The sequence below is a fragment of the Lontra canadensis genome, unplaced genomic scaffold (genome assembly GCF_010015895.1).
Source record: "Lontra canadensis isolate GAN:19392208 unplaced genomic scaffold, GSC_riverotter_1.0 scaffold2, whole genome shotgun sequence".
Lineage (NCBI taxonomy): Eukaryota > Metazoa > Chordata > Mammalia > Carnivora > Mustelidae > Lontra > Lontra canadensis.
In genome coordinates, this window is record NW_022630996.1 from 62,306,743 (window position 1) to 62,322,341 (window position 15,599).

At 37.0% G+C, this 15,599-nt stretch overlaps 1 protein-coding gene across 1 annotated transcript in view; it reads left to right on the top strand.

The window, feature by feature from the left end:
- Positions 1 to 15,599, top strand: part of CALCR (calcitonin receptor) — a 149,380-nt gene that overhangs the window by 109,303 nt on the left and 24,478 nt on the right. The window contains exon 8 of the mRNA XM_032875028.1: positions 4,406 to 4,532. Within this exon, the coding sequence (XP_032730919.1) occupies positions 4,406 to 4,532 (127 nt within the window). The remainder of the gene's footprint in view (positions 1 to 4,405; positions 4,533 to 15,599) is intronic.

Here is a 15,599-nt window from a genome sequence, read left to right on the forward strand (position 1 = left end):
AAGTTTGCAATAAAATTCACTTACCCCATCAGTTCCACTTGGAATTTATCAATTGACATTTCTGTGGAATCGTCCTAAATTACTAAAACATCTCACTGTTTTCTCTCAAAAAATCACCACAATCGAACATTCATTAACATCCATTTTGACTGCTTGCTACTCTTGCCTTACTGATTGTTGAATTTTGAATATTAATTACTCTTGCCTGAAAGTGGATAGAGATCTATGTTGGAAGGCAGGGGATGTCCTTATTGCACTGCATTGTCTATGTTACATTACCTTGGCCGTATCAATACAAAAAGAGGGCTTCCACTGGGACCTCCAGAAGCAATACTGATTCCTCGCTACTCACTCAGTATGCACTGTTACTCTCTGTCACATCTACAAAGTGGATGGAGAGTTAACACTTTATCTTGTACTTGTAGAGTAGCCACTATTATACATCTCTGGTTGCCTTCCTAGTGCTCCAGAAACACCCACTCAATCAATGGCACCAAAGACAGCCAGCCTCCTTTCTCCCAACCCACCCTTGACATGACAGGACACAAAAGATAACTGTTGATCACGTCTTGGCAAACTGTTCCCTCATAGAACAGCAGTAATAGGAAAAGAGGCAAGAATAATGATTGAAAAGGAGTTCCTTAAGGATAAAGATTTTGTGTTAAATCAAAAAGTATAAAGTCTCTTCTCGGAGAGGAAAGATGTATAATACACTGTGTTTCGAATTTTTCTAGGAGTTTTAATGCAATCCATTCCACATTCCCTCCCTTCCCCTCACTTGTCTGGTCCATTGTGAACAAGAAAGGATAGCCAGGTAAAGAAAACTTTGAGTTACACAGAAAGCTACAACTGCTTGTATCAATCACAGCAGGTATTGCAGTGCATATTTTCACATGTACCAGTAAACTCAAAACAGCTTTTACTTGGTTTATGACTGACTTCTTTCCTTATTTACTTTGCATATGACTATCATTACAGTCTTACAAAGAACTGAACACTGCTGTTCCTTATCCTGTGATATCAAACTGGTTTACACAATCTGCAAAACTCAAGGCAAATATTAAACGCCTTCTCATACAACTACAAGCTCCCCCAAATCACACACATGCATATCTAACGTCTCAGTTACTTGAAACATTTTTCACTGTGGAAAATTTACACTGAGTAAACTAAAATCATGAAAATAACATTCAGTTTGAGCCTTAAAATATGGCATCTTGAGAGTCATACCCAAGTAAATCATTATCACTTCCTCACATCTGAATGACACTTTGGTTGGGCCAAGACAGAAATAGATGTTGTCTTATCATCCTGCTATTAGAGAATCTATAGTACTTGGGATTCCCTGCCATTCAAAGGGCGAGGAATGTTTGGTCTATCTAAATAAATACCTATTTTCATAAAGAGGCATGAAGTATAGGGGCGCCTGGGTGGCTCAGTGGGTTAAGCCTCTGCCTCTGGCTCAGGTCATGATCTCAGGGTCCTGGGATCAAGCCCCGAGTTGGGCTCTCTGCTCAGCAGGGTGCCTGCTTCTTCCTCTTTCTCTGCCTGCCTCTCTGCCTACTTGTGATCTCTCTGTCAAATAAATAAATAAAATCTTAAAAAAAAAAAAAGAGGCATGAAGAATCGCTAACATCAGTTTTGTGCTGTTTTCTACTTAAGACATTTCAGATCTGACAGATCATGTTCATTCAAGCAACAAAATATTCGCATTGAAAACAATTGAACACCTAATTCCTTATGTTAAGTTCAGTTAACCTCATTAGCATCCTGTGCCTCTCCTTCAGAATAGTTATCCTAATAAGAGTAAATAATTATGTAGCATATAAGGTCCCCGTAGACAGAAGCTGTCTGTTTTGTTCACCCATATATCCCTGGTATCTACCAGAAGGTCTGAATCATACAGTAGTGTGTGTTGGATTATCAAATGGGTACACAGTAATATGTGTTGGATTACTGAATGAATTTTAATAAACTTAAAGTACCTCTAACTTGCTTCAAAAAGCTGAGTGTAAATGTCATCAAGTAAGTGTAATAAAATTTTTTAAACTCAATAAGCAGAAATTATATTGAAACTTTAAGACACAGGAACTCATATTCTATACTAGTCATATTCTTCCTTTGGAACCTAACAGTTTATCCAGCTTTAAACCAGATCATTTTCTCATTATGTACATAATACTGCACTAGATATAGGTTTTTGCTATTGTTGAACAACAGCATAATGTCCAATATTAGTTAGTTAATATCTACAGCAAGAACTTGGCAAGTGTTCAGTATGATACAAGGTATAAGATATGAGACAATCTAGCATTTAAGTAATTCTTTGATGTACTAGAAAGCTGTTTACAGGTCACAGCGTGAAGAAGAAAACTGCTCTTATGTAAAGATTTTTAATTTAAAAACATGAGTATCAAACCCTGTAGGATATCAGACCCTCTTCTAGGTGGACAGAATGAATTCCTTTAGCACCCCCACTCTGGTGAGAGAAACAGAGAAAATAAGAGGCAAATAAACAGATAGATGCTATGTCAGGAGGTAGTGTTAAGAACAAAAAATAATAAAGCAGGGACAAAAGGGCATGGAGTAATAAGGTCAAAGCGGAGGAAGTATATTTCTGATTTTGATTTTTGATTTTTGAGTATTAACCAGTCCTTTACACTGATGTACATTGGCAGATTATTGAACTCTACCTGGTCAAAAGAAAAACAGGCATGAGAATAGCGACGCTGTTTGATGCATTCATCCATACTCTTTAGTTCTGGATCACATCAACTGTTGTTGATTTAAGCCAGGCTGAAACCAATAATGAGACCACAGATACTTGCCCCCCAGTGAGAAGAATTATAAAATGCTATTATGACTCTATGAAAAATGACAGGTCAACAGGTTTAATGTAGCAGTCTCAATAATGAAGAGTTTATGCAGGATAAATGGGTATGATGTTTCGCATAAATATTTTTTTCTTTTTAAAGCCTTAAGTTTGCAACCTACTTTTATAATACTATTATAAAACCAATTAGATTTGGTTTGTTTAACAGAGCTTTCTGCTGCCAAATAAAGTAGTACATGGATGTGTGTGTGTGTGTGTGTGTGTGTGTGTAAGTTCTTCTCTAAACCCTTCCAGGATATTAAGTTCTGCATTCTATCCCTGCTCAACAAGTTGCAAATTTTAAAATATTCTGTATTTACTATTTACTAATGGCTATGCTTCCTGAAAGTTGGAAGATGTAGCTACAATAATCAAAAAATGCCCTAACAGATGATCTCATTACTTAAATATACTTTTTACTACAGATAATTACATTTTCTTCTGATTTGAAATTTAGGAAAGCATTGTAAATAAACCCAGACCATTCCCTTTTCAAAATTCCTAGAATCCTAATTTCCTCCCATGAAAATTTTTTTAGAAATAGTTACCATGATCAATCATTGGCATCATTAACTGAATGTTTTAAATTTTCATATTATGCTAAACATTTTTTGACCGATCAATTATGGTAAATGCAAGATTTTTGTTCATCAAGGATAATCATTCCAATTTTGTTATAGCCATCCTACAGGGTTCTCTCTATTTGCATCAAAAAGTGAAATAGGATATTCAAACTAATGTTTATTTATGTGCTCATTCACACAAATACATATGTACAAGATTATGAAGTGGAGGAGAGAGGAATGAAAAATCCAACAAATTGTTTAGTACCCAAAAGGTGGGAAATGGCTATGCCAACAATTGGCAGAATGTGGATTGGTTTCCTCAGATGGAAACCACAATATGCCTCCTAATGAGATCAAATTTGAGCCTATTTAGAATTCTCTGACTGTGTCTGAGCTCCACCATCAGGAGGATGTGGAAAGGGAGAACCACAGAGTTGATTCTAGTTGGAATATGAGAAATAAGAAAATGATAGAAGAAATGGCAAAAGAGAAGAATGGTGGAGATTTAATAAAGTCTGGGATTGGTCAAGGACACGAATTCAGTACTTTGTCAAGGGCAGCCTTGGTTCTGACTTCATGCTCTGTTATTCCATTTGCCACACAATTTCTGCCTGGTTACATCAATGAATATTCGACTTTTCATCAGAAGCACCCTCCAAACCCTAATGGTTTCTCTTGTAAGAGTTCTTCTCTTAATTCCATGACATTTGCTATAATTAAAAGTGATTTTATCACTCACTCTTTCAGTTATTGTATAAAGTCATGCTGAGGACTGAAAACTAGGAGCTTCCATGACTGGAAACTGTTTTTAAAAATCAGGCAGAAAAGTGGTGGGACCAGCCTCACTTATTTCTACAGATCTCTCACCTATTATTAAAGGAAATATTACAAATATTACCAAAAATTTTTTTCCAGGTACTTCAACATTTTGGCACTAGATAATGCTTTCTGTTACATTTTCTTCCAGGAGCCTTGGCTGCCAAAGGGTGACTCTGCACAAGAACATGTTTCTGACTTACATTCTGAATTCCATGATTATCATCATCCACCTGGTTGAAGTCGTACCCAATGGAGAGCTTGTGAGAAGGGATCCTGTAAGCATTCCATGATTTGTTCGTGATTTATTCTTAACGACCTAGTCCCTGTAAATAGCAAATGTGATGCTATTTGTCTGACTTAGAGAGCTGTTTACATGTGTGATCATACTTACTTACTTTTACAGTTGAGTTTTGCAAAAAGCATGGTGTATCATTTCTATCCAGTTATTGGAACTAATTGCTATATGCAGTAGTAAAGAGTTGGGAATAATTCAGTCATAACCAAATAAGAATTATACAACAAATCAAGACTTTTTACTACTAATAAAAAATGTATTCACATCTATGGGAAGTTTACTGAGCACATCTTATGAATATAGGTAATACGAGGTGTAATAAGGCAATGCCTTAGTGTGTCACTAATGGGTTACAGGTAAGCCTATATAGGAATCCCCTTCGCGTCCTGGCACTGGGCTGGGCTTGTGCCAGCCAACTGAGCTATAAGGAGCTATGTATCTACCTGGTAAGCCATATAAATTCTGTCATATTTTATGTCTGTATGGCTTAAAAAACTTTTAAATACCCTGAGCTTAGTCACTGTCTTCTCCCAATCTCTGCTGTGGATCCCCATTGACTGAGCTCAGTCACAAACCAGAGGACAAGGAAGCCCTGGTGGAGATGTACAGATGGGTTTCTCTGGGCCCAGGGCGGTAGGAGCAGGGTGGAGAGTGCATCTGAAAGCACAAACAGAAGCTATCTAGCACCCAGTGAATGACCAAGGGATATTTTCATTTTTGTTTCTCTGCTTAACTGTGTTATGCAAGCATCTGTAGATAGCCTCATCTTTCAAAACTGGCATTTGACAGCTCCGCCAACCCAAAGACAAAAATGCGTGAAATCTGCCCAGGGCATGCATCCTGCGTGACAGTGGCATGGCATGGGAAAGCAGCTTAATTTGGCTTCTAATAAATCCACACTGCTAATCATTTTTGCAGTGTGAATGTATTTAGAAGGATATTATGGTCCATCTTTTAAAACCATGGCATCTGTTATCTGAGACAGTCTTAGCTTACCTGCAGAATGTGATCCAATGCGTTTATCTTCATGAGTTTTCTTTTTTAATGTCAGTTGATTTCAATAAAAATAATTTCATTTCATCTAGTCTTCCCAAGACCCCAGCAAAAGATGGATATTATTCCCATTATTAACTGAGTACACTGAGACTCAGTGAAGGGACGGGTCCTCTGTCCTGTGGTTATTTAGAGATGGGACTCAAACCCAGACATGTCTCACTCAGAAGCCCATCCTCTCTTCTATGTACCACATTGTGCTCTTGATTTATTTCCTTAGGAAGATGTGTTCATAAAGAAATGGCCTCAATAAAAAAAAAAAAAAGTTCCAACAAAGTGGTTAGAACTAGAGAGTATTAAGCTAAGTGAAATAAGTCAATCAGATAAAGGCAATTACCATATGATCTCACTCATATTTGGAATTTAAGAAACAAAACAGGATCATAGAGGAAGAGAGGAAAAAATAAAACAAGACAAAATCAGAGAAGGAGACAAACCATAAAAGACTCTTAATCATAGGAAGCAAACTGAAGGTTGCTGGAAGGGAGGGGGTGGGGGGTAGGGTAATTGGGTGATGGACATTAAGGAGGGCATGTGATGTAATGAGCACTGGGTATTATATAAGACTGATGAATCACTGACCTCTACCCCTGAATTCAATAATACATTATATGTTAATTGTATTTAAATTTTTTAAAAAGTTAAAAAAGAAAGAAAGAAAGAAAGAAATGGGCTGAGCCATTCCAAAGTGGTAATTGTCCATAATTGAATACATATATTTAATTAGGGAAGCTAACTCCTACTAAGATGTAGAAGCAATTAACTAAGCATTTCTCAGCAAAAAAGATTCAAAGTTTTGGTTTCCCATACCCCATTAAGTGTGGAAATCCTGAAAAAGTTACTATCTGTATGGAGGAGGCCAGGAAATGACACTGAGTCCTTAAAGAATCAATGCAGTGCTCAGTGGTCACATTATGAAGTATTGTAAATTCTTGAGAAGGCTCTCTCCCATCACTTTTGTGGGGGTCTCCTACTCATCTCCTGTATCATTCCACAGCCCACTCTCTAGAGGCTCGTAGGGTGAAGGGGCTTTTCATCCATTGTAAGACCATACTAAACCTACTATCTTCCCTAAATAGTCTAAATTCAGGATTCTTCCAGATTCACTATTGAATTACAGAAGCCACTTAACCCTATCCATCAACAAGAAAAATAAAAACTGCCCTGCTTACTTCCAAGAACTTGTCTTGGAGTCCCAAAAGAAGCATAAAGCTTTTAAAAATTCCCAAGGGCACAATATTGCAAGTGATTGCTCACAACTAACTCTTGCCCTGTAACTAACGCCCCTGGTCTCTGCACTTGGCTTCCCTAACTCATCTATTAGTTTACTCATTGCTCCTAACAGTCTCATGAGTTATCACTGGATGTTTTCACTTTCATAGGATACTTTAGGGGGAGACGTGCCTATGTACTTGGCCAGTCTCCATGCACACACTGCCTGCTAGCCACCATCAGGTCAACCTGACTTTGCCTTGCAGCTTCTCTATTACTTGGAAACTTATAATAAAGCCTGTAAGCAGATGTCTAGGGACCCAGTTCAACTACAAGGCAGCTGATCTCCTGGGAGAAGAGAAGTGTGAGCATAGAGGAGACAGAGAAATTAAGAGTAAGCTTTCTTATAGAGGAGTGAGGTTGGCTCTGTCGCACACATTAGGGACTCTCAATGACCTAAGTTTGAAAAACAGGAAAGAAGCTTATCTTTATGGCATGACTAACACCTGGTTCTGCCAATCAATATATTGTTAACCTAACAGAATTGTTACTTCAGCTATCCAAGAACAAACTTCCTAGGGAAAAAAATTGTAAAATCTTGAAAGGTAGAATTTAATCCAATCAATCAAGTGTTTATTGAGTGCCCCAAACTCAAATTTTAGTCTTTAAGCTAAACTGAATTTCATAGCCTTTGGGGAACATCGCTATTTACGATAATCCCTAGAAATGGACCACGCCTTATGTGGAAACAGTTTCCTATGTCTCACAACCATACATGAGGGGTTCAACCCTTTGTTTACCTATTTCCAAGTGTTTGTAATGCTTTTTTTTTTTTTAATGGAAAACAAAGGAGCAAAAGGTTTGTGTGCCTGAAAGAGAAGCCTCGTCTCCTCTGAGGGCAGACAAAATGAAAATAAGCCACCAATAATAAGCCACTGACAGTGGGAAACAGGAAACGGTCATAATGTGTGAACACCCTGTGCCCCCTTTCACATTTCCAAAAGTCTTTTTATTCCATAAGACAAAATTTGGAAATTTGCCCTGTTTACCAAATACAGACAAATAGTGTTAGCTAAAAAGAAACGGCTACAATGACAAAAATTAATTCATGTTTGCAAGTTGTGAAGCATAATGCTCTTGGCCCCCCAAAACGATGTCATTTGTGTTTAGTATGTTTTCTATTGCAACAGTCATTGTTTTCCAGTGGGATCTTGCTAAATCTTTTCTCATATGCAAACAACACAGGGCTGCTCTGTCTAAGCAAACAAAGTTCAACAAAGGGCAAGAAAGAACCCTTGAGTAGGATATGTCTTATATAATACTCAACCTTGAACTGTTTATTTCCAAGAGAGACAAAGGTCTTAAAATCTGTGTCATAGCTCCCCTTGAAAATAGATATTCTGTTATAAATGGGTTCATAGAGGCCCAATTTATTAAGTATTGCTTCCCATCCAGGAGACTCTGAAAGTGAACTGCAATTGAAACTATAAATTCAGGCATCAAGAAAGGAGAAATTTCCATGTTGTAATATAATTAAATTTATAGAGGATAAAGAAGAAGTAGGAAAAGTTTAAGTAGGAAAGCCCCATCTTTCCTAAGGGTAAAGTTCTCCATCTCTAAAGAGACAGACAAAATAACGTCTCAACACTGAGAATCAGGTCATCAATGTAGTACTAAGTCACATGCAAAATTGTATATTTAAAATGTACTTTAAATAAATTATTTAAAATATATTTTTCTTGAAAAAGTGACATTCCAGGAAACTTAGATTAAGGTTCTCCATAGCCAAGAAGAGTGGAGATAATAAAGAAAAACCCAAGAAAAGGCTCTCACCAAAAAACAACAACAACAACAACAACAAAACCAAACCCACAAGAAATTTTTGAAAAAGGGAAGTTATTGGACATTGTCAAATTACACATATCAATTGAAATGATAACTAACAAAAAATATATAACTGCAGCCATAAATTAAGGCATATTTATCAGCATTCCATTTACCTGTGATTCAGGTATGTGTCATATATATACTATATACATGTATATACATATATACATATATGTATATAGATATATGTATGTACATGTATATACATATACATATATGTATATACATGAGAAAAAGTATCTTCAAATAGTATATATATATACACTATATACATGTATATAGTATATATACTTTATATATACTATATATAAAGTATATATACTATATATACTTTGCTTTCAGCAAACTGAAAGCAGAGTTGTGGATTATTTTTTCATTTTGACCCAATTCTCAGGTCACTGAATCAGCAGTTAAGAGGCAAAAAGATTTTCCTTCCTAGCCCAAGGGAATATATTAAAAAGAAAGTTATTTCTTGTAAAAGGAGGCTGCATCATCCCAAATGCTGTTGCACTACTTCTATAAGAGTTTATTTTGTTGGGGGCAAAAGAAAACAATGTTCTCACTCCTCAGTAGGGAATCCTCTTGGGTTTGTGCCCCCTTCCCCATCTAAGTAGTTAGTTTCATTCCTTGAAATTTTTTTTAAGTTAGGCAGATTCTCTGCTGTAAAACCAAGGGTGAGAATTTCATTCTTTGACATTCTTTTTTAAAAAGTTAAACTCAAAATAACTCATGGCATAAATAAGGACTGAATAGAGCCTCAGTTTATTGAGTGATGTGAAAATTGCCCATTGTCATTTGTGTCATTTGAGCATTTCATTTCCATAATATCTAAAATTTCATTTTCTTGTTCTATCTGCTTATTTGATGATTTTCATGTAGAGAGTCAGGAGGCAGAATTAAAAGCATTGTTCTTACTGCATCTAAAGGAAGCTGGCAGCATATTTGTCATTTTCTAGAAAGAAATGTCTCTCTGCACTTTTTCTCTAGGTCTAAAAGGGACAATACAGGGAGATTAGCTTTTACTGGGAAACTGGGCACTTTGCACTTCAAAAGCCAAAATAATCCAGTCACATTTTCTGTAGCCTCTTACATAATAAAGTCAAATGAGTCCCAAGTTGTGAAAAACAAAGTGAATTTCTTCTAATTCTAATTTGTTTGGGACAGTTGAGCCACCAGACTATGTCAGAACTTCATCCTAGTTGTAGGAAGTTCAGTTTGGAATGGATGCCCAGAACTGAGACACCAGATACAGATGAAACCCAGGTTGGAAACAGGACTCCTCATACCCAGTCCAGAGGAGGCTGGTGCAAGGGAGGGCATCTCAGTGTGAGAGAGGTGACAGGGACAGCAGTTTTTGAGACGAGAGAGATCACTGCAGGTAAAAATATATTGAAATTATCCACTTTAGTAGCCTATGGAAGAAATTAGACTGGGAATGAAAAAGTATAATGGATTTGAGGGATAATGCAGGAGAATGATGGTAAGGAAATATCCTGCTTTGGTCATTTATGCTATTTCACTTATACATTGAAACCAATAAATGGTATTTTAACCAAGTTCATATGGTGCAGAGAAGTATGGAGGATTTCTCTATTTCCTTTAAAATTTGTTATTTATAACAGACCACTTTCCTATATGGATTTGAAGAACTTATTGCTAAAAATGGCTATAAAGCATCAACCCAACCTGTATTTTCTCTCATCTGGGCAATCTGGGTGGTTCCTCTTCATAGGAAATCAGTGATTACAAATGGTACCTTGTGAGATGGTTTAGGTAGTGAGGCTTCATGTCAACATTTGCAGCTAAGCTATCATGAATTCTTACAGATTTGTTTTCACTCTCAAAAAGCTTATAGTTGAGATAGAAAGAATTTTGTACTCTCCGTCGGTGGTACATTCTGTTGGTTCATTGCTAGAAGGCTAAGGAGCCAGTCAGTTTGTACGTAGCGGGATTGCTCCCAGTACTGTAGCATTGATCTTACTGGTCTTACAGGATCTCAAATCCTTAGCTCTTAAACCTAACTTACAGATTATTCTGCACCGTTAAGCAATGTCCTTAACCTCACTTTTCTAATGTGTAAAATGCAGATGATATTAGCACCTTCCTCATAGAGTCGTTTGCGAGGGTTAAATGAACCGATACACCTAAAAATCTTCAAAGCATTCTGGCACATAACAACTCTCAAATGTTAGCTTTGTTATTTATATGATAGTGGTTATCATGGTTGTTAGGCCTTAAGCGCTGTCATTTTCTCCCGTGGCACCCAGTTTCATTTCTGCATTACACAGCATAAATTTGGAAACTTAAGAGCATTTGTCAAAATAAATAAATAAATAAATAAATAAATAAATAAATAAAATAAAATAAAACTGCTTAAATCTAAAAGGGACTAAGAGGAAAAACAGAATACAGAGAATACTCAGAGGTTAGTAAATCGGAAATCACCAAAAGGGCAATGGTCTGAGAAAATAAAATTCAGTCAGTCATGGCTTGAGAACCTCTAGTGAAGAATGACATAATATCCTCATTATACCATATAGAGAAAGACCCTTGAGCATGGCAAGCTGTTAATTTGTATTCCCCTGTTGCATTCTTAACAAGTTTGTTTTGTTTTTTTTTTTTTTTTCCATCATGTATGTATCCTGCTGTTCTGTTTACTGTGGCTTTGTTTTCTGAACACTTCCAGAGTGCTTCCTTTGCCAATCTGTAGGTCATCTTCCAACATTCTTATCTTAGTTGGGACTTTTATCTCCCATGCCTTCTTTCCCCCTAAACACACCGAATCCAAACCCTTCCATAGACTCAAGCTCATTTTCTCTGACGCTTTATCAGAAATCAGCCCAGGACTGCCTGACAGACTCACATTTAATTGCAAATGTTACATTCTTAAATTCCTCTGGAGAAAGACTGCAGTACTTCCTTACAAAGTTATTTAATACTGACTTTCTGACTGGGGGATTTTTCTCCTTCATTCAGCTAGCTTTAAAGACTGTACAAGTTGACAGTTTTCGAGTTGATATGAGTGCCTTTTGCTCCTTCGTTTATCAACTGCCCTGGTATCTTGACAAAAAGTACTGTAATCCCTCCTCATGAGGTTTTAGTGTACATGTGCATCTAAGTTGGGACTTGCCCCACTGCATTTGGCTTCTACTGGAACACAGATAATTAGCATTATAAGCGCTGAAAGGCCAGTGAGTAACCAATACAGGAATCAGGTTCTGAAGAATTTCCTTCTATAACCTAAACCCATTCAGAGTGGCCCATGGCCCAACAGCATTAGGAGGCCAATAGGCTCCCTAGAAATGTAGAATCTCAGGTCCCATGTTAGACCTTCTAAATCATGATCTCTTCTGCTGGAGCCCAAGAACCTGTGTTTTAACAGGCTCTGCCAGTGATTTTGATGCATCTTAAAATTTGAGAAAATCACCCCCATAGGAAGATAATGACTATGGATGCTTTCATTATTTACATTTGACCTGGGCATATTTGGAGGGATGCATTTTAAAATGCTTTCAGGAACTCAGATTCCTGTAAGTAAACCATAGCTACCCCTTTTAGAATTTAATATCAAAGAGTAGATTAGGGGCACTTTGGTTGCACAAATTGGTTGAGCATTCAACTCTTGATTTTGGCTCCAGTCATGATCTCAGGGTGTGGGATCAAGTACCACATAGGGCTTCACACTCAACACAGAGTCTGCTTGAGGTTCTCTCTCTCTCTCTCTCTCCCTCTGCCACTCCCCTTTCTAAAATAAATAAATATTTTTTCTAAAGGAGTAGATTAAATGGCATTTTCAACCTTGTAAGATATATGAAGGGATGGAGAGGAAAAGTTAAGCAATATTCCTTTTTAGTTCTCCATGTATCAAAACAACTCTCTCACTTCAATAGAAGAGAGCGAGGGAAATTACCAACCTTACTGAATGTCAGTCTCATTTAATCCATCCTCCCTGGTAGACAAACAAAATGTTTGCCCAAAATTCACAGTGTTATGCACTCCAGTTCCAAATAATTCAAGGAAGATCATGGAGATGAAGCCTCCATGTCCCAAAAGTTTATGCCCATACAAGACAGAATGATCTACACATCACGTAGATACAAGAGACAAAACAAGCCAGAGACACAGCACCAGCTGGTGCCTTGTTGACATACATATATACGTTGGCCAGATCTTCTGTAACATTCCCAGAAGAACAAAAATGTGATTTCCAGAAACTTAACAGATTCCAACAAAATCAACCAAAAGATCAGAATCCTTTTTGTTCTGGCTTTTAGTTGTGATTAACCTACCTTTCTCCCACAAGGATTTTCTTCTCTACATTTTTGCTCACCATTCCTCCCCATCTCCTAGTTTTTCTGGATGGTTTCATCCCAGTTTTCACCTGTAACCAATCCTGGTGGTCTGTGTGGAAGTGACTAGAACATAGACAAAGTCCTAATCCAAGCAGTCATTCATAGGAGACAGCATTGCCCCTACAGTCCTGACTGCTTTTACCAGAGGAAACCCCACATTGACTCTGAAAGTATAAAATATTTCTTCCATTGCACCTGGGCCCAGTATGTCATGTTTTCCTAGAGAAACTGGAAGAAACCCTTTCCAGTTTTTCCTTATGCACATAACATCCTCAGATAACTGTGAATGACACAGAAAACTTCTCTGAGGTAGCACTACTACAGCTCCCCAAAAAGCTCTAAAGAGAAGTTGCCCTGAAAAAAGTAATCAAAAATCTCCCTCGTAGGAAGATAAAGAGACCTTGGGGATTTAGAAATTAACATTTGGAAATAAAAACACCCAAGAAAAGAAAATTTACAGTCCTGTGACTAGAGCAAGTTAAATGCTAGTCTGAAAAGCAGACATACAATAGGCAGGAAAAACCTACAAAGAAAACAAAAAAGTGAAAATCTTCACTGAAACCGGAAATTTGAGGTCATGAGGCACCAGGCCAGATGTAAGCTACCTTTGATATAAATATATCACATTCCAGAGAAACATTCTCATTTCTCCCTCTAAACTCTCCACATTTGGAATGCAGTCCAATGGCTGATATGTTGGGGAAACATAACATTCCTAACAGCATGAAATGATCAGTCACCTAATAAAGAAATTGATTTAAAGAATATAAAGTTTTGGGGCACCTGGGTGGCTCAGTTGGTTAAGCTTCTGCCTTTGGCTCAGGTCATGATCCCAGAGTCCTGGGATTGAGCCCCACTTTGGGCTCCCTGATCAGTGGGGAGTCTGCTTCTCCCTCTGACCCTCTCCCCCTCTTGTGCTCTCACTCTCTCTCTCCCCCAAAAATAAAAATCTTTAAAAAACAATATAAAGTTTTGCTTATAAATTTATAGATTATCGTCCTTAAAATGAAGGCCTAAAGAGAGAAGCAGTATTGTGGAGTTGTATACTAGCTGTGTTGGGTATTAACATTTGCCTATAAAAATAACATTCTCAAATAATCAAAATTATCCTCAAAAATCCCTTAAATCATCTATCAAGTACAATATACTTTCCTCTACAGAAATGCTTATGCACACAAGAGTTTGAGGATGGGTTGTTTTTCTGGGCAACTTTCTCTCCTTGGAGTGCTGAGTTCCTTGCTTTCAGATAGCTTCCAGAATAATAAGGAACCACTTACAAAAGGGAGAAAATGGCAGTGATAAATAACATCACTAATTTTTTGCTAAGTCTTTTTGGAAACTTTGTAAAATGGATACTGTTTTGGAGACTTTGTAAAACTGATATTGTTTTAGAAAAGAAAAGCAATAGAAAAGATTGAAAAAGTAAGTCCTTAACTCTAAAAATGTAAAATAATTTATCTTCCTTTGATTATCTACCAAAATATTCAGATACCTCATTCCCTCATGACATGTCTTAAGACAATTCACAACCTCAAATAATTAAGGGAAATAAAACTCTTCTCAGCATCCCTCATCTCATCCGATCTAGTATCTCCTGTTTTGTTTTGGTATTATAACTGGGTTCAGTAGTGTTTATAATGAATGAGAAATAAACACACACTTCCCATCATATCACAGAGAATGGGAACACTTGTAAACTTTTTCACGTAAAACCAAAAGCTAATTATGGAAACCCTTCTCCAATAATAATACTTCAAAATGATCCTGAAATCGAAATTCCTTCTCACAGATAGGGGGCAGACTGATGAAAGGCCCCATAATGTAGGACCTTTTTCAATCATTTGAGAGCATGTTTTCTCTTGATTTTCTGTTTTCTAAAGAAGTGCTATTTGGAATGATGGGGTGGGTAGGAGAGATACTGAGTATATTTGACTCAGACAAAACCTTGTTTTCTTTTCATTGAAATGATAAGGGAAGCAGCAAAAGACATACTTTTAAATAGGTCTCATATAACGATGGCCATTGTAGAAAAATGTTTCAACTGCATACATAAATAGTACTTCAATAGAGAGCATCCGTCTTCCTGTCACATGCAATTGAACTCAGCTGATAAATAAGTCTTGCATCTCTCCTTTATGAGAAAAAAATGATTATGGATTTTACATGTAATAAGCTCAAAGGCCTTGAAAAGTTCTGGATGATTTGCATGTGGTGTAAATAATTGAAAAATGTGAACCATTGTGACAGAGTAAAAAGGAGGTATATTATCAAAATTAAACTACCAGGTTTATAGGTGACTGTATTTTTAAATATGTTATTTTACCATTATCTCAAGCCTGGGAATGTATTAAGATAAACTGCAAATCATGAAAATTGGAAGTGTTTTCAGAAAGAAGACTTTGTATGCCCAGCTTGAAGACCTCCGTGCAAAGAAAAGGAACTGCTTTAGCAGGGCCATAGGGTATAAAGGACAGGGCATTGTTGACGTTGGGAATGCTACCTTCTAAAGATATCAAAACTTAGAAGAACATGGCAGAGACTCA